The sequence below is a fragment of the Micropterus dolomieu genome, linkage group LG18 (genome assembly GCF_021292245.1).
Source record: "Micropterus dolomieu isolate WLL.071019.BEF.003 ecotype Adirondacks linkage group LG18, ASM2129224v1, whole genome shotgun sequence".
Taxonomy (NCBI): domain Eukaryota; kingdom Metazoa; phylum Chordata; class Actinopteri; order Centrarchiformes; family Centrarchidae; genus Micropterus; species Micropterus dolomieu.
Window position 1 is genome coordinate 18750074 of NC_060167.1, and position 20267 is coordinate 18770340.

The 20267-nt window shown below is 41.2% G+C and overlaps 1 protein-coding gene across 2 annotated transcripts in view; it reads right to left on the reverse strand.

Annotated features, from left to right (window-relative positions):
• Positions 1-10477, reverse strand: part of sema3fa (sema domain, immunoglobulin domain (Ig), short basic domain, secreted, (semaphorin) 3Fa) — a 54495-nt gene extending 44018 nt beyond the window's left edge. Inside the window, exons 1-2 of one of the 2 annotated variants that reach the window (XM_046076452.1) lie at positions 10084-10477; positions 8437-8555 (exon numbers count right to left, since the gene is read on the reverse strand). In XM_046076452.1, the coding sequence (XP_045932408.1) occupies positions 8437-8548 (112 nt within the window). In that variant the 5' untranslated portion in view covers positions 8549-8555; positions 10084-10477. The remainder of the gene's footprint in view (positions 1-8436; positions 8556-10083) is intronic. The other variant, XM_046076454.1, reaches the window with a different exon arrangement.
• Between the last annotated feature and the right edge of the window lie 9790 nt (positions 10478-20267).

Genomic DNA, 20267 nt, shown 5'->3' on the forward strand with positions numbered 1-20267 from the left:
TGAATAGATGTATGGTTTAGAAAGCACTTGGGCTTTAGGCCAAATGTTCCCCAGAGCCAATATACTTACAACACTTCTTCGGAGACAATCTGTATGACAATATGCAAGTGTGAATAAAGTCAGCACTTTTCATTGACTCTAACATCAAACCTTGCAGTGCGAGGTTATTGCCGGGGCATTGGCACGGAGCTGAATAGTCCGAGCAGTCACCAGCTGAGGTAAACCATCTCAACCGACACTTACACACCGCTAATGGGAAGCAGACACACAATTTGTCCTGAGTATGCAGTTGTGCCCCCACAGTCCTCTCCTCCTTCTCATTCTCAAATCCCTCCATCTATCCACGCTCTGGCTGAGACAGCAAACCTGACACTGATGCCCTGTAGTCCATTAGCACTCTCAGAGCCCCCGTCTGCTCTGTTGCTCCCTTCACATTTTCCTCCACTAACTCTATCTTCCTGACCGTTGTCTCATGGTATCCTGCACTCCTTATCTGACTGCCTATGTCTTTCTGTCTCTCTTTCTCTATCCTTTGCTACCTCTCCTCCTAGATGATGTCTGAGCTGGAACAAGACGAGCTCCTCAAGTTCAACATATCAGTCTCTGCCTATGGAGGGACGGGTCTATAGACTATAGACTATAAATCTATAGTCACTCATGTCAAGTTCATATAACATTACTGTGATGAGGCTTAGACACATGATACCAACAATAGCTCCTCAGATAACTCTCCTGCAGCCTGTCTCTATTAATGTAACTTTAGTCACACCTGTTATCACAGATAGGACAGCCAAACAGTTGTCTTTTCCAACAGTATGAACTCTCTACCTCTAACAGTCACTAGCTGTCCAGTAGGGCTGCATATAATGATTATTGTCATTATCAGTTAATCCGTTGGTTATTTTTTTAATGAATAAATTAATAACTTTGTCTATAAAATGTAAAAAAAAAAAAAAGGAGTACCCTTTTCTCCAAACTGCTTCTCAGACAGAAGTCTTAATGTGGAGACAAAGCAAAAGCCAGTGATTTTATTCACACAGTAGCCAACTCTGAACTCCCAGGGTAATCCCTGGAAAAGCAAATACAGCTTTTCTTGTTTTTTTTAATAGTTGATACAAAAATACATAGTGCACTTATCACTTCACAGGGCCCTTTGAAGACACTACAAGCAAATATATATCATGTTTCTGCATTAAATTTATTAGGGGTGCAACTAATGAGTCCATTATAAATTAATCTATAAAACATTTTCATATTCATCATTTGATCCATAATTGTGAAAACCCCAAAGTGATGTCAAATTTACAATGTTTACAACACAACAAATCCCAGTGTTTGAGAAGTTGGAAACAGCAAATGCTTCGTATTATTGCTTGTATAATTAATTAGTGGATAGAGCAAGTGATTTCTGTTTTATTGTTGTATCAGAATTTCATCCCTGTGCATACTGACTATTGTATATGGAGAGAATGACATTACATTTTACCTTGTAGACTACGCTATAACAAAAGTACCTTTGCAAGATGATCTGAGGTCCTCATATGTGTTAAAGTAACACTTTACACACACACACACACACACACACACACACACACACACACACGAACACACACACACACACTATATGTAGCTATATATGACTGAGTGGTTTCCCAAACCAAGTGTTCACAATTGCCACCATATGAATGAGGTCAATTGCACTGGAGTAACAGGATCCCAACACTGACAGACAAATGATAATGAATGATAGCTGTCTGAGTAAACAAGCTCTGAGAGGTGCCCTTGACCCGCTGTCTCCTTAATTTCAGTCCGGGCTGCAAACCCAACCCCACACCTTAGCCACATCTGGAGAGCACGTCCAGTTGGGTGGAGCCTCGACAAGGAGAAGCTAATCCTTCGTTTATTTGCTCACCAAACTCTCCAACCTTCCCCGACAACTTCAACAAGGTTACACCACAGCCTTATCAAAGCCTATTGTTTTAGCAAATGTGTTGTCTCATTTGTCTTAACTAAGCCTTGAAGCCTCAACGCTGCTTCACTTCAGGATTTCCTGAGAGCAGACGAGACAGCAGACATCAGGGGAAATAAGCACAACGCTGTGATTACATCCCACCTCTCCTCTGTGGAGAGAATCATTTGAACCCGATTCGGTTTGTGAGGAGTGACAGGTAGATGCTGCTATGGCAACCAAACCAAAGCAGTGTCATATATAGCTCTTTACAGAAGCTCTGCAAGTATGTGAGCACTCACACACACACACACACACAAACGACGCAGACATAACCACATGGACTTGACATGAATATTAAAAGACTCTCTCCCATTTCCTCCTGTGACTTTGAATCTTAAGAAAACCACCTTCTGTAAAAGCCGTTACCAATTTTGTCTCTAACAACAATAACTGTTGTCCTCTTCAACTCCCTGGCCCTCCTGCTCTTCTTCTGCAGGTGGTGAGACTGATCACAGCCTGCATAATAATTTGCCTCTAATAATGATTAAAATCGCACCTCAAGAATTATGGGAGCTCTAAAGTGCTCAGAGGGCTGACGGGAAACAATTACAAAGCCTTCACTAACCACTTCGACTACACAAGCCAATCTAATCAAGTTCCTCAAACGTGAGGGAAAAAAATGACATCGGTCTGATGTACCACCGTAGCTTACAACTATTTTTATCCTGTCTGCCACATTTCCATCTAAAAAATTGGCTGCAGCAGGAACCAAGAGACACAAACAAAAACCAAGATTTAGTCAAGCACGCACTATCACACAAACATACACACCCCCTTTCTTCACAGCAGAGAGAGAGAGCTGAAAGGGCTATTTATCAAGCCTGCCAAAGTATCACCTACTAAGAAAACTCCTGGAAACCTTTAATTGGTACATAGTTTCATAAGTGGTATAAGCTATACCATCCGACGTTCGTAAAGTAAAAGTCCTGATCTATTTTTTCACTCTCCATCATCAGTACAAAGGATGTAGTTGTATATCATGTACTTTGTTGGTCACCTGAGTTGTGAAAATAAAACTTCCCAGGAAGCACATCTCTACGCCACACTCTTGTGACTCAAAAAGTTTAAGTTTCAGCTCTAGTCCTGCGCCAAAACTTCTACAAACAACCTTAATTGTTACTCCCCAAAAGTACACAGGCATGGTTTGTTTGGAGCTTCACTGCATCTCACAGAGGAAGCTTTTTCTGAGGAAGCAGGATGAGTAGATCTGCTCCTCCCCAGTACAAATAATTAAAACTGTGATTAAAATGCCTAATAGCTAAAGACTGGAATAATAAATAGAAGAATGATTATGGTTTCATTTGGATGTCGTGCATTTTTATCACCACAGGGGAGGAGATTCCAGCATTAATAAGTGCTTAGGCATGGTCTCTGCTTGCCAGCTTGTCTAGAAATATTCAAATTACAACAAACTGTTTTCAATCTGGAGCTTTTCACAGGGAACAATGATTTGTATGTGTATTTGTCTCTGTGATGTCATAAAAGGGTGGGGAGCCAGCAACACATTGAGTGAAAATTACTAAAAAGGGCTACACAATAGAGACACATTATTCCCTTTCAAGCCTGCGATCTGAGTTAGCACTGCACTTACTGCATGTTTGCTGAGATGTTATGCAAAACCTTTCTGTGCCCTCAGTTGCACATGTCCACCCACTCCTCCCTCATACATTTCCCTGCTCCCTCACCATCATGCCCTCCTCTCAAGGAAAGTCTGGGCACTTCAGAGGCCGCTCCTCTCCCCTATCACCTTTTCGGTGTGCTAAAACAGTTTGCTCCCACTGTGGGCGGCATACTGGGTGCTCTCCTCCCTCACCTCACACTGCCAGCCTCTTATCAACAAGCAAATACAGAGGGTGTGAGTGTATAGAGTAAAGGCAGAGGAGGACGACGACGAGGCAGGGAGACAGAAAGGACACTATATTTAGCACTGGAGCTGTCACCTTCTGTTTTTCTCTCCTGAATAATCATAGTTTGACAGCATGCATCCCGCAGAGCAGAGGTTGCTGGGATGCACTACCCCCCTCCCCTCCTCCACCAGCAACATCTCTTGAGAGAAAGTAGCAAAGTATTGTAATAATTGCTGCAGGCTTGCGTGCCACAGCCACCACACATTACTCCGTGAAAATCTTTTCAGTGCCTTGACATTCTCTAATGGAGATAATAGGGAAGGGAGGGATTTTTGGACTACAGACTGTTGCCAACAGGTACAATGTTGCATGCGTAATGCACACAAAGAGAGCAAATTACCTCCAAGTGCTCTGTATAAATGAGCCGCAACGTGACCAAAAGACATTTAGAATAACCTTCTGCCATCCATAATTTTCTCAGAATTGGAATGCATGTAGAAGAGGGACGGTAAAAGGCTGGGGCAAACTTGCTACACTGATGTACCAATGATGATTATCTGCTGGGAAAGAAGAAAACATGATGGATGGATGGATGATGGAAATCAAGTATGTTCTTGAATTCCATGGCTCTCAGAAATCAAATTAGAATGAAAATGATTATTACTGTAAAAGTATTGTAAAGTATTGTGATGGAAATGGCATGTTACATAAATGTAAAGATGCATGCCTGACTCTTTCTTCTTTGGGATCAGGAAAACCCCTTGAAAGAAAAACAATAGAAAAAAAATGGCCATAAAAAAATCCTAATTTAAACTATACAACAATGTTGTCTCTGTTCCCCCCCATGTTTGGGCATGTTCATCAGGCAAAGCAATAACACAAGCACCTCACACTATAAGTGATTATTATTATCATTGTTTAATACCAATTTAATTATTTATCACAAAATTGTTTATTAAATTGTGACAATTTGCCAAGTAGGTTTCACTGCATGTCTCATTATGTTTCACAAATGTAATAGAATGCACTATATGTTTAATGTGCCCTGATAATGTAGCTAATTAATGACATTACTTTTGTAGCCAAAGCGCAGGAAGGTTTCTGGGTTGTGAGAACAACTTTTGCCATTTCCCTGATGATCAACCAATCAGTAGCTGGTTATATACAGCCGGTTCACCTTTGTTTGAAGGAGACGGATCAAGACAACTGAAGCAGCTAGACTAGTATATGACACACACATGAAAACAGGCTGTGAGAGGTACAAGGAGATAAACTCCGCTTTGGTATCCTAACAACCTGTGGAAAAGGTGTAATATCTCTTGGAAAGACTATACAACTTTCTCTTTCACCAGAGAAGTCAAAAGGACACCAACAGTACAGGACCACCTACATAGAGGAACGTCACACTGACAAAGGGCTCTTCTCGTGTACTGTACTATATATATATATATATATATATATATATATATATATCTATCTCACACACACACACACACACACACACACACACACACCTGCCTATAAAACATAATCTGTGGAAGATGAGGTCTATTGTTGCAGAGCCAGAAATAGAACAAGAGTAGTTCAAACTCAGTAGCAGCTCCTAATTATTCAAAGAATAAAGAGGTGGAGGGCATCTCGCCATTTTCTGATCTTAACCCGGAAAACTGGGAGAGATGAGGGCGCACATGAGATGATAGTGAAGCCTTTGTTCAGGCGTGACAATCATCGACCCATTACATGGAACAAAAAGACTGTCGGGGAAGCACAAAGGCTAGAGTAACCTTAACATTGTCCCTGAGAATTAGTCCAGTTACAGGACTGCCTGGCTTTGTCTGGCTTTCTTCCCAGAGCTAACCTTGTACCCAGGTGTTCCACCGAGGACTAAAGAAGCCGAAGAAAAACAAAGTTAAACACTTTCAAATGGGCCAGAGGATAAGCCTAACAAGCTATTACTTGTTAATATGGTGCCATTCTCCCACAGTTTGAGGGCAGTTAACCTCGGGTGTGTGACTGGCTTCTGTTTGAAGGGTCATAACCCCTTGTGCACTAAAATAGCATGAGATTACAGACCTTGTTTAAAAGTAAATATAGGAGTTCTCAGCAGCTGATCTGAGCCAGCCTCGTTCAGTCTCTTACGAGAGAATACACCTACATAACTGTGACCTTTTGTTTCAGTAATATCATCAGTACATCCAGTAACTGGCACTTTCATTTGAAAATGTTATTTTCATAACCTCAACTATATTAATAATTAATGTACGACTGACAAAAAGTAACAGTGCAGAATATAGCATGATGCGGGCGCGTTAAATTCTACATTTTTTGGAAAACACACAATGTTTAATTTGAGAGACGCATTGCAGCCTGGTATTTTTTAAGTGTGTGCGTGTGTGCTATTTTTCAACTCTTCTGAAGTCGGGCTTGATGACCTATCCCTGCGAGCTTTGAATGGACATTCCTTTGGTCTTAGCCTCTGTTTGCTCTCTTGGTCCTTATCACAGTTAATAACTCAGCTTGCACAAACACACTCAGTAGCTGCTTAAGGAACCTCAAAAGACAAAATTATCAGCTTAGGTTTCTTATGGATGTTTACATTGTGAACCTTTGTTTTAAGAGATCTGGCGCAGAAGATGTAGATACTGGATTGTTCTTTTTTATTTAAGGGTCTTGCAGACATGGAGCTTAAATGTTGAACAAGAATGAACATTCAACAAACACATACTATTAATCTGTATTCTATTTACAATTCAAATTACCAAAGTGCAGGGGTTATTCATAGTTTAAGGAAAACTGGCGTACCTGTATCTCAGTACAAAATAAACTCAGCTGAAAAGCAGAGATTAATTTATGCAGAATGGAATTTCAATGTGTTTATAACAGACGGTCACACTGAAATGCAGTATGAATACTGTATATATGACATACAAGATGTTCAGAGACACATGTGTGTATCTGTGTATGTAACCCATTGTCTGTTGCTTTGATAGAGGGCAAATATTTGAAAAGCAAAGACAACGTATTGGTTCTCTCGTGTTAAAGTCTTGGATTTCAGCCAAAAGCAGCATAGCCTTTTCAACAAGCTTTATAAAATGCAAATATTCAGTGGGAAGTGATAGTGTGTAACCTTTATGGATAAACATGTGAGGCTATAGGTCACAGACAGAAGCTAATTCAACCACACAGCAAAACACAAAAACAAATTCTACAAGCTGCTATATTTGTAGCTTTTCTCCTTGTTTTGTTTTATCACCAAATTGAAGACTACTTATTAAAAAATTAGCTGGATTATGTTATCAGAAGGTACTTATTACAACAAATTTGTATGCCAGCACTAGACAGATATCATGAAACCAAAAGCCAATTATTTGGTTAAGTACACTGACACATAAAAAATTAATAAAAGCACATTACAGAGCTATTCCCAGCAGTACGGCGCAAAACCAATACAATTAGGGAATGCACAGCTTAGGTGCATTTCTAGTCTCCAGCTATCTGAAGTTGCTCTGTGAGGCATAAAGTAACCTCCAAAACTAATTAAAAACAAAAAGGAACTCAATTAAAAAAAAAAGAAGAAGAAAATAGATGAACTCCTTTCTACCAAGTAAATGTGAGACTAGTGGAGTGTGAAATCCAACTTGATTAGGGACGGAGAGAAGGGGATGGGATTTGAGGGATGAAGAGAGAGAAAACAAACAGGTAAGCAAAATATTGGAGCAAGGCGGAGTAAGTGAGAGTGCACAGATCTTCATTGACAAAGCACTTCAGTTTAAAGTTTTCATCAGCTTAGCAAAAGGCCAGGACATGAAGTTACACCAAACAAGTACTAGTTTATAATATGTGATTTCAGTGCCGTGATTTGCTGGAGGTGCGAAACCTCCACTTCCCATTCAGTGTTCTGTTCAAACTCGGCACAGAGCTGAGATCTAAAGTGTGGTGTGACAGGGATTGGGACTCATCAGATGCTTATTAAAGTCTACTTCAGACGCAGATACTATCAAACCTTGAGAGCTTTGCATGGACACGATGACTATGCTGGCGCTGGAATGACAAAGCACCGGAGACTGCACCGCTGAGACCTTATTTTAACAGGACAGTTCAACACACGCACAGGGTCTCATGTGGCACCGGCAAACATTCATAACATGCTGGATCTGCACCCTGACTGTGTGCCCAGCCAAGTGTTAAATCTGACTTGATTTCAGAAGGGAGCCGAGGTCACACAAAGGCCTGTTTGGGGAACTAATAACAGCCAGGCGATTAAATGAAGACATATTCTCTGGCCCTGAATAGTCAGGACAATCAGCAGCACATCTCCTCACCCCTCTCATCACGCCTCTCTCACACAACACACAATCAAGCTCTCTGTTAGGCAGTGAAGGAGTAAATGCCAGGCTCGCCAAGCCCTGAATTCATCTAGTGCCAATAGTTTACCCATTCCAGTTATTGAACAAGACCATAAATAAAAGACTGGTGACATTAGTGACTATTACACCAGTGATCGCATCTGCATGTCTGTAGAGAAACACAGAAGTAACAAACTGGGTCACAGACACAGCAGTATTGTGAGTGCCTTACCTTTGAAGGACAGGAAGATCCTGGGAGCAGAGAGGGGCTCGCTGGAGGGGGGCAGCCCCCCAGACGATAGGGCCAGCAGGGCCAGTAGCCAGCACAGTTTGTCCCACAACATTGTCCTCCTGTTTGTTAACAGAGGAAAAGGAGAGTCCAAGAGTAATTATAAACCAGTTTGTTTTCTTATGCTTTTACTGAAGTCATACACTGACAAGACAGAAAATTAAGCAGGGACTGAGACGCAAAGCTGAAAAACTCAAATCTGTTTTATATATGCTTCTATATTTGCTGTGCATGCATGGGGAATCAAAATGCTTAAAATCTTAAGCATTTTGATTACCCATGCATGCATGGTAGACAGTAACTTAACCTGAACCATAAACTTGAGGGATGGAGAATCCTGGAAAAAATGTATTAATCATCATTGCTACTGGATTATTAAGATGAATCGGTCATAGTATTGTGACTTTCATAACCACCCACAGTTATTCTTGCCTGCTGCTTCTCTGTGTGTTGTAAGGGCAACAGTCTGAATGGAAGGAGTCTCCTTCCTGCCTGCACCTCCCCACTCTCTGCAGACCCTCACTTTTCATAAATAGGATACATGACCAAAACGTGTTTCTGAACGCGGCAAATGGATGGGCAATAATTATTATTACACATTATACAGCAAGAGCTGAACTCCACCAGTAGTATACAAGTATAGCCTGGCGCGCGCACTGTCAGTGTTCACAAATAAATTAGCGCCATCAACGTGCTGTTAACCCGCCACAAAGGGAGCCGAAGTTAATAATATCCCCATAAAAGGATCTGGAGACTCAGAAGTTATCAGTGTACGGACGATTACACACACACACACACACGAAACCTGCAGAAAGAAATATCTGTGCCACGTTTGGAGACAATTAAACAACTTTAGCACTGGTGTTTTATTGTAATTATCCATGCATGGCACTGATCTACTCGTAAACGTGGATATGAGTCTGAGGTCAAACTGTCAGTTAGGGTTTACGATCAAGTTCCACATTGAGCCCAAAGGCAGAACTCCAAAGCAGATCCGTTAACCAAAATAAAGCACGACAGGGCTGTGAGTTATGAGGACATGAACATGAACCACGTGTCATTTATGACAGTAGTCGGGCCTTTAAATTGTGAAAAGTAGCAGCACCAGTTACATACACTCGACCACTGGGAATAGCAGATCTTTCAGATACAGCATCACATGCTGCGAAAACTTTCAGTGCCTCAGAACTCACGTTGTACACCGAACACACACAATAACACACACACACACACACACACACACGCTACTGATCTTGGCTCTTGCAGTATTTGAAATTTGTATTTGAGTATAAATTTAAAACTACCTCCTACGCGCCAGAGAAGACAGCAAAAACATGAATAGGCTTAAGCGAACTGAGGTCTGTTGCTTAAAATAAACTAGTCCACATATTTAGGACAAAATTATTTGACAGAACTTTTAAAATAAATCTCATATATTAGAGCCGCCTGTCTTGCACATGCAGCGAAGGCATCACTCCTTTGGCGCGACTCCACCAAATGTGGCTACTGATTTATCAGCACATCTGTCTCAACACAAATAATTAATTTGGACTTGTCATGTATCAAAACAGAACTTGCATTATGACCTACCTTCTAGTTACGTCCAGTGAATATTGTGATAAAGCTGGCCAACATTTAAAACCATCCACTCAGATCCTTTGAGCTCCTCTGTCTGTCCGCACGCAGGAGTACGAGTGTATCCGCCGCAGATCCTGCACGATTATCCCAGAGCCAAACAAAGCTTGGATTTAAATTAACTTGACGCGGCCGCCTTAACTTGAAGTGATCTCTAAATCGCATCAACAGATGCTGTATTTTCCACTGAAGGAGGTTAGAAACAAAGAGTTGTGTCTTGAGACATGAGTGGCGGAGAGGAGGTTGAACCGTTCGTAGCGGCGCTCAAGTGAATAGTGCGGGGAAGCGGCTTCTGCAGGTGGATAGACTGAGGTCTCCCGGCAGTGGACACACCCATGGGGGAGGGAACCTACCTTAGCATCAGTGCGCCCTGCCCCTCCCCAAAATCTAGCACAAAACAAGTCTGCTCTGCATCGTTTTGCACTCCAGAGGACCTACAGAGGTAAACTCAATTAAAATGACGAAGAACACGCTGTAGGCTACAAGTGGGGTATTGGGCAGCTGGAGGAGATGTAGAGATGTCGTGCTCCCTTCAGCATTAGGAGGAGTTGTGCAAAATGTTCTGCTACAATAAAATAATAAATATATGCCCATTAAAAATTTAAACATTTTGTATTTAAATATCCTTTAAATTTCTTTAAACGCATTTGGCAACGTATAATTGCGCATGCCTCCTAAGGGTCTTACCCTATTTCCCACTGACCGGTAATCATTATATCACATCTCCAATATATTCAGATGAAATTTGTGTTTTTATTTTTTCCAGGTTTCCAAAAGTAAATGTCCTAATGGCTTTATTGCAGAATAAATAATGCAAAATACACATGCTTTTTTTATAGTACACAAGGGAATTTGTGTTAATGTGATATAGGCTTTATTTCATCTGAGAGAGGCAATATTCACAACCATGCAACCTACAACCAACAATAAGGTCTTAAATGCTGAACTCAGATGCTTCAGTTCCATGGGTGAAGTTTATTTTAGAGGGAGAGCTTTTCTTTTGAATGTCCAGAGGAAGCTCTTTTTACATGGCTGCTTGAGTATCAAAATAGGACTGAGGTCATTTCACAACTTGATTAGCCTGTGACTGCCAGCTACTGATTTTAAGTTGCTGACTGGAGCCAACATCGAGTTGTGCTGAGAAGCTTTCAGATGCCAGCTCTGTGCCAAACAATTGTTCAGTATCTGCTGGTTTTGGCAGTCTCACAGCGTGGAATAGTGTTTGCTTTTTGAATAAACAATTAATCACTTTTGAGTTTGACTCAGGCATAGAAGAAAGAAAAACCAAGCCTCCAATGATTTAACATGTGAACAAGCAACTTTCATTTGATGCCAACAGCTGCTGCATAACTCTCCAGCACAACATGAATGTGGCCGCACGTTCACATAAGAAACAGTTGAAAAGTGGCCAGATGCTGATAAGGTAGATTTCCTCCGACACCTCGACGACCTGACAGAGGATCACTGGCTCTAGCCTCAGATAGGCATCAGATATTCATGGGCAAATGGAGCCTTAAATCTTTTAATCTCACTCGATCCCTCCCCTGATCGCACCGGCTTATTTTACTTCTCATCCAGTCAATGCACAATGCAGCTGATGCCCAGTGTGCATGCTTATTATTCCATAAATGATAAATACAGTAGCTGCAGTTTCATGCAGTCTTAGGGACTTTACTATTGCAGAATTGTCTAAAATCAGAGAGGAATTTGGAGGATGTAAAGACTTTCTTTCATTGAATCATGGCTGTAGAGCTGTTTCCATTGTGTTTTTTAGTTCACAGCAAAGATAATGTTACAGTGACAAACCATAAAACCTGCACCACAGCTAACTGACTGGGTGGTATATACTATACAACTTTCCTTCTTTTTCTAACCTTTGTGTCCAGGGGAATAAATGAATAAACTGGATTGGTAAAGAAAAGGCACCTTCATGCTAAATGTGAACAAAAAAATCGGATATCTGGCTGCGACTTTGAGTTTTCTGTCCTTTGAAAGATGTCTTGGAAAGACAATTACTACATTAGTCTATGCAAAAGAGTCTTCGCAGTGTGACTCCAGGCTTTGATGCTGGTAGCAGAGGAAAGAAGAGAGCTCAGCATCAGCATTTGCCATTAAAAGTGTTAAATTTCCCTTGATACCAGCAAAGAGCTCTGGGAAACAATTACCCCCACACTTACGAGCTCATGCACACAAGGCAGGAGATATTGATATGTTTCAGACCATCTGAATCTTGGGACCGTCTTGAAAAATCATCATCACTCTTTTTTTTTCAAACACACAAACACAAAGAGGCACACAGCTTAACATATGCAGGTGGGCGTTCATGTTTGAAGGGTGGTCTGAGCACCAGACACAGCCAAATAAATAACAACTTTCATAAATATCTGGAACACAACTCCAAATCCCCCAGGACTCACCAAGAATAAATCAGTCAAACAATAAAATCTCTTTCCCCAAACTTCACATATCAGCAGTTCAAACAGCCTCCAATCAAAATGTGTGTGGACCAGCCAAGTTTAATTGTGTCATTACTGGTACTTCTTTTTGTTTCCCAGCGCCATCTATTCCTGTTTTCTCTCTTTCCTCTTTCTTTTAGTCTTCCCTCCTCTGTCTTGTAGCCAACAGCTGCATGTTGTTTCCTATATTTCTTTTTAATCAACAATATTATTCCCATCTTCAGGCCTCTGGTGGCCTCACCATCTGTCACTTGCGTGAGACAAGAGGAAAGCAATTATTGAATCCTGGCTTTGAGGAGCGCCCGCCTTCATAAAAGTCCCTCATGCTTTCCAGTTTTTCTTCTTGCATTGCTTTCTCTCTTGCAGCTATCTGAGGAGTAAAATGTGAAAGATAATATTGAAACCAAAGATCACCATCGGGTGCCAGAACACAGAGGCAACACATTTAAAAGTGACGTTAAGCCGTTTTGTTCTGCAGAGGAGATGCCAGGTTTATAAATCTGGGTTTGAATACTGCTGGTGGGAGACTTTATTCTTCTTTCTCTTGAGAAGTTATGTTGCTGCCAGTTTTAACAATGTGACTTTGACTCCAAGTTGAACATGTCTATTTAAAAATGTTGTAATTTTCCTGGAGGACTTGAAGGCATCGCTGCATAGATTATTGTTATCATTTTTATTGGGTTCTCTGAGGATTGTTCATGAGAACCATTTTACATTTATTTATCCACTGCAACTCGGTTCACAACTACATTAACATGCGCTTAGAAGACACTGGTGGTTTTCAGGGAAACAGGTGCCAGTGGGGAAATACAAATCTAGGCAGTATAAGAGCACAGGTCATTCTCTTATATGCGTTTCATTACATTCAATGAATTTCCCTCCAACCTTTGCCATCAATGACTCCACCAGCCATGGAAAGTAATTATTAACAGGCTGTGACAACCTTAAACCCTGTCTGCTGCCTCCACCACATGATGGGGAGGCAATTAACAGCTGTTCATTACGGATGAGGTGAAGAAACAAGTGCACCCGCATATAGCTGCTCACATCTGCATGCATGCACAGATGTGAGTGCACACACATCCTTACACAATTGACCACACGCAGTGCACTAGCAGCACACACGCGCGCGCACACACACACACACACACACACACACACACACACACTGACAGCTGAGGATGCCGTGGCAAAGAGAATGGCCTTCAGCGCTCTCTGAGGGACACATCGTTTGTGTAGAATTTAATGAGGGGACATGTACTCATCCCTCCACCTCACTGGGAGAGCTGTTACCTTTTGGTGTGATAAGATATTAAAAATTCACACTGTTTCTGCAGCGCTTTGACTAGTATTGTAGCACACTCATTAGCATTTAAATGGGAAAAAGATAACGCCGCACTTCACATAGTCATACCTCCATCGCAAAGCTGGCAGACAGAGAAGAAAACTTGATTCAGGCCCTGAAAACTTTGGCTGTTTCAGACACCTGAGGGTGGAAATAGTTACATTTTATTGCTAATGTTGTGCCATTGTCTGTTTTATTTTGCTTTTATACCATATGTACACTATAACCGCCACTGTATATAACTTCAGATAAACATTTAATTGCTTTTAAGGGAGTCTAAATCATCACCACTGCAGGAGCTTTAAATCTTCATGTGACAGTTATCATCTGTTATACAGTATATTAAATTAGTTAAGTGAATGGAAAAACTCAAATGCTGTCAGTCTTGTTGGAGCAGCTCAGGGTGTTCTGCGTCGTTACTGTAATATTAGAGCCACAATTCTGTGTTTTCTCTCACAGTAATAAATACAGCAATATTTGTCTATTATTTTTAATACATTTTTGCATGCAGGAGAGATATTCACCCCCGTTTGGAGTTTCCCATTCAAACCACATGCTGTTAGTTAGTGAGTGAACCCGAACCAGAAAAATACTTTGGATGTTTGCTATTTTTGTTGGCCTGGTGTGATGCTAGCAATGTTGACTTTTACAGTGAAATAGTCAAGACACTGTAAAACTAAAACAAAAGTTTCTTTGTAATGTCAATACGTGTTGAGGAAAATGTTATAGCTTGCTAGGGAATCTGACTTTATAACTTGTTAGTGAATTAGCCAAACATTTATGCTGAGAATGTAAATTCTGTTTAGTTTGTACTTTTCTTCCTTTGATTACACACACATGACATGCCCTTTTGAGCTGCATTCTTAAGATTAATGGCTCTCTTTTTTTCGTGCATATTTTTCTCATCCAGAACTCACTGTGTTTGGCTGATTGTCATTTTTCTGCTCGTATTTGTTCCTCAGTCTTTTGTCACAGAAGCTGACTATGACTCAGCTGGAGCTTTGCGGAGCTAAAAATGGGACAGCTGCCTTTTTTAAATGACACAAGTTTGTCTCATTGTATCTGGCTCACATGTCTCCTGCCTGGGAACAGAGGGAGGAGGGCAGCTGTGGTGGGATGATTTGGTATGAATTAAAGCTGTTTCCTAACAGGCTCCACAGGGTCTGATCCTGTCCCCTGCTTGTCTGGTGGATTCTCTCCACCAGTATCAACCAGAGGAGAGCGTGTATTACATTACATCAGCTCTTTTTCCCCCTTGTCTTTTTGTTCTGCATAGCAAAATGTACTGCAAGCAATAACAGCGTTTTTATATTTAGCATGACTTTGTGGTTGAAGGTGCCCCGGCCATGCTACCTGTGGTTAGTTGAGGGGATTTGTGTAATAGTTTTCCCATGCAGTGTTGTTAGCGTGGGCCTCCTGAGGGTCCGGTCTGTCAGTGTCATTCTTCATCGGCAACCAGCCGCAGGTCTCTGGACAGAGGGAGAGACTGAAGACAGCAAGAGGAAATGACTATGCCTTTTGTTCTCTGCATTCAAAAGTGGTCAGCTTTTGTAGTTGAACTCAGTCTAATGTAGTCTGTGGTCTGATAGGGGAATACATGGGAATTTTTGCCATAGTCTTTAATTTTTTAAAGCTAGTGAAAACTTTCTCAATGTGTAACTTTCTTTCTGTGAAATATTTCAGTGCTTGTTTTCCTGCATTTTCTTTGTTTTCAGCTACAGAAAGATTAAGAAAAGAAGTGTTACACGCCACCACAGACATCCTTCTCCTGTTCCTTTTTCTTCTTCTCTTTATTTTCTTTCCCCTTCCTCTGTTATGATTTGTGTGGTAAGAAACAAATGTAAAATATAACTAAGGATAAGAAAAATTAAGAAAGTTTGTGCATTGTGGGATGGCAATCCCTAGATCTGAAGAGCCACCACTATAGTCCAAGCTGAAATACCTGAAAAATTATTGAATGGATTGACATGAAATTTTGCACAGACATTCATCGTTCCCACAGGAAGAATCCTAATAACTTTGGTGATCCCCTGAGCGCCACAGTGAGGTTAACATTTGTAGTTCTGAGTGTGATGGCCTTAAGACCATTGGAGGGACTGCCATTCATGTCCCACTCAGGACATCTCGTGTTATTGTCATGTCAGAATTTTAAATGTTCCAGTAGTTTGTGTTAATTGCTAATCAGCAAACATTAGCATGCTAACACAGTAACCTAAGATAAACATGTTTGTACATGCATCGTCATTGTGAGAATGCTGATGTTAGCTCAAAGCACTAAAGTACAGCCTCACAGAACTGCTAGCATGGCGGTAGAATCTTGGTCTTGTTTTCAGTCTACAACCGTCAAGGACAGGATTGTGTGTGCTTGTTGAAAGTTTTGAGTATGCAGCGTTTAAAATATATATTTACGAGGCCTGTCTTTAATTTACGCTCCTTTTACAACTCTAGCTGGACTTTGCCGAGTCGCTTGTCCTTCACCATTCCCCTCGCTCCTCCTCCCCACCTCATCCTCCTGTCATCACTCGCTCTGATGAGGCCATGAAACAGGTGGTTCGAGAATTCAAAATGACATAGGAGAGATGGAAACCAAACAGTTGTGTGAGTAAGAGAAAAACAGTGAAAGATTTTGTGTGTGTCTATGCTCATGAAAGTGAGAGGAAAAAAGGAATGATAGGACCACCCCAAAACAACAATAACAAACAAAATGCTAAATGTGGTTACTTGGTGTTTTTTTCTGATAATTTCTGCAGAACGCAGTACCACATTTCTTTTAGTTCTGTCTCTAGAGTTGTTTCAGATTCCCCTCTCTGCCTAGACTGTCAGCCTGTTGCCCGTATACACCTAAATTAAATTAAAGTTAATGAAATCCATCTTTTTTCAAACTCTGGACTCTAAAGTATCACAGATGAAGAGCTGGAGGCAGTGACAGACAGGACCGTTTACACAAGACAAAAGCATTCATGACTGTGGCGTTGTATAGTTCACTTGATACAGATATAGTGACTTGAAATGCCAAGAGGAAATACTTTCTATGTAACGCTTAAACTCTGTTTAAACACATCTAACAATGGCCTGTTAGACAAGTTTTCTCAGCTCTGCAGAAAGAGCCTCAACATCTGTCACCAGACTTTCCCCCAGCAGTTGTGCTGTAAAAGACCTTGTAGTAAGTTGTGTGGAGACAGTATGGCACATCAAGCACATATTCTAAACGATGTCTTTCTCAGTGGCTTAGTTTGCAATTTAATTAACTGTGAAAATGTTGTTGGAGGGATGTCACAACTGTCGGTGGCTCCCCAGTCAATCCCAGAAGAAAGTCCCTCAGTCTTATCACTGTCTGCTTTCCCATCAGCATTCCCTCCTGCCATCACTCGAGTTACCAATCAGTCTCACGCATTTCACAAAAATTCTACTGGCAGGATTGTTCTATTGTTAGTCAGTCATGTTCAAAGTATGGCTTTTTTCATCAAGCTGTGGTTCATGTAGGTTTGGCAGCAAAACAGAAAAAATGTTTTGTTAAAGCACTCATACAGCAGTCAGTTGTGTTTGTTCTAATATACACTGAAATTGATGTGAAAAATGCTTTTAAATTATTATATACTAGTTGCTTTACAAACATTACACTTCCATATGTTGACAGTTGTATGGTTAATCACTGCGTTCCGTGTCAAACTGGCAAAATGCTACATCTGGCTCCTAATGCTGCAGTAAGAAGCAGAGCCCTCAGTTTAACCAGTTGTGCCAGCAGTTGCCAGCTAAAGTAAGCTAACCTCATCTTGTTCTCTGTGAAGTTGAGAGATCGTTTGCCTCTATTTTCAGATCTGCTGCTGTTGTCCTTTTTAATGAAGTGGACTGAGACTGGGTTTGTGTGCCGTTTGTGCCCATTTGTCATTTGTGCAACTCACACAGAGCAGACCACATGGGTACCAGCTTTCAAGCTGTGTAATAATACTGAAAAAAATTGGGCAATACTGGAGGAGCCTGAATCCATGATCCCATGTGTCTTTCCTCTGTTAGCTTGTATGGATATGTAGTATTTCAGTGTTTCTGGCTCAGTCTCTCCAAATCTGAGGACTTTTTTTTATAGATACAGTATGTGGCAGAGGTTGCACAACCTCCCAGCAAGATGTGTTTCTGATACAAACCAACAGGCCAAGTCATTCAGCCAAAACATAGATGCTCTAGCAGTTTTCTTCTGGGCATATAATGGATGTTGGCCTATGCACATAAATTCCACATTAGCACATGCACTCTAAAGCGAGGCTGACAGATTCAACTGTTGAATAAATACTCTCGCCTCCACAAATGTGGGGCACATTTTTTGCTGTTACACACTGTAAACTGTTCAGCATCTCCAGTGTGAGTTTTGTACTTGGCTGTACGGACATAAACATGTGCTGTTATACAAAGTTGACAAGCACATTTCCAGTAAAATGAGCTGTTACCGAAAACAATATTGTACTCAAAGGCTGGTTGCTGACAGGAGCAGTTGACAGGCTGGTGCTGAGTTTGACACGTTCATTCAGTTTTTGTTGGAGGTCTCAACATCACTTCCTTTTAATCTGAGACATTTTAACAGACACACTGAGCAGCTTACCCTCAACACACTCACACACATCATACAAACAGACACACAGTTGCTCTGTACGTAAAGTAGCAACACATGTAGTCAGCAACCTGATTGGAACAGAGGAGGCGATTAGACAGACAGCCCAGGGAGAGGTGGCGCCTGTCATGTGGAATGGATCTCATTAAAAGTATGCCCCAGGTCACACTTTGATGGACAGGGAGACGTCAGTCATCTGCCAACTAGATTAGCAGAGACCGAAGCCCCCCGTCCTTCCTCTCTGCCCCTTGAGAGCCCGCAGCATACCAAGTGGGTCCAGCCAGACTCTTATGTGAGCCCTGCCGACTCTAAAACCTCTCACCTCTGGGTTGCCAATCACAGAAACAAACGAGCACATCCACTCAAATCTGAAGGAAAAAAACTCACCTGCTGTGTGAAAAGGCAGGAGGCAGCAGACCTTTTCTTTTCCCCCTTTTCCCGGGTGTATGAAGTTGTTTTTCAGTCTCAAAGGCCAACTTCTCTCTGCCCTGTACAGCTATAATTCTATGAAAAAGAGCTTGTACAATCCAAAAACTTTGCTGAGAGTCGAACATGCTTTTGTCAAAACCTAGTTTCATAATTCACATCCTGCACTGCCCTGACACTTAGCAAAGGATTTTTAAAAAGTGAGAGAAAAAAGTGAGTGATCGACTCTCAAGGAATAGTTCGACATTTTGGGAAATATAATTATTCGTTTTCTTCACAGAGGGCAAAAATTTGAAAATTGATATTACTCTCTGTAACAGACGCTAAGCCGAGTGTGATATCATGACTTTGGCTCTCTATTTGTATTGAGAGCCAGTAGCTGGTTAGCTTAACTTAGCATGTAGGGGCAAACAGCTAGTCTCACTCTCTCTCACTAATTAACACTTTTAAGGATTAAAACCCTAACCCTTTCTTGGCAGGGAGTACCTGGAGTCTCCACTGGTTGCCTTGCAACTTGACGATGACAATAAGACTCACTGCACCTGGCCAAGAAAAGTAACATAACCCCTCATAAAAAGTAAAGATTTTTACACTTCGTAAGAGTAAACAAATGTGACAATTAATCATTTTGATTGTGCTGCCTGTGAAGACTTCAATCTATAAGTAAACCTGGTGCTTTTTGTAGCTTCACATTGCTCTTCTCATGTAACTCTCTCCAATAAAGAGATTACCGTAACATTTCCCAAAATGTCGATCTGTTCCTTTAAAGAAGTCTGGAATTTTTTTACCAGTTGGTCTCCAATCAGTTTGAATGCAGATTCATAGCAATGTAACAGTGAATATGCAAATCACTGCTGGGAAGTTATTAAAAACTTGCCAAAACAGGCATGTTTTTAACATAACCTGGCAAGTGTTTTAAGCGTTTTTTAAAATGGATTTCAGCCAAATTCTTGATTGCAAAACACTAAAAGATATAAATACGCTTGATGTGAATGTTATGCAGTATACTTTTACTGACTTCTTGTTCAGTCTCTCCCTCTTTTTCGGTGTTGTTGTCTTACAAAAAGAACATGCGCTGTAATCGTACAGTGACCTACTGTTTATCCCAACATTCCCAAGAGTTCATGTCTCCAGCAATAGACCTGTGGCATGATGCCCAGGACAGGGGCCATGGATGGCTCACTTTGACAAGCATGCTAGTCAAGGCTGTGCTAGCTTCACTCAAAGCAGACCAGGATTCCCAACAATCTCTGACACGCTGGCTGACGTAATGCAAAGTCCATTTGAATTACGTCTAAATCTGGGTCTG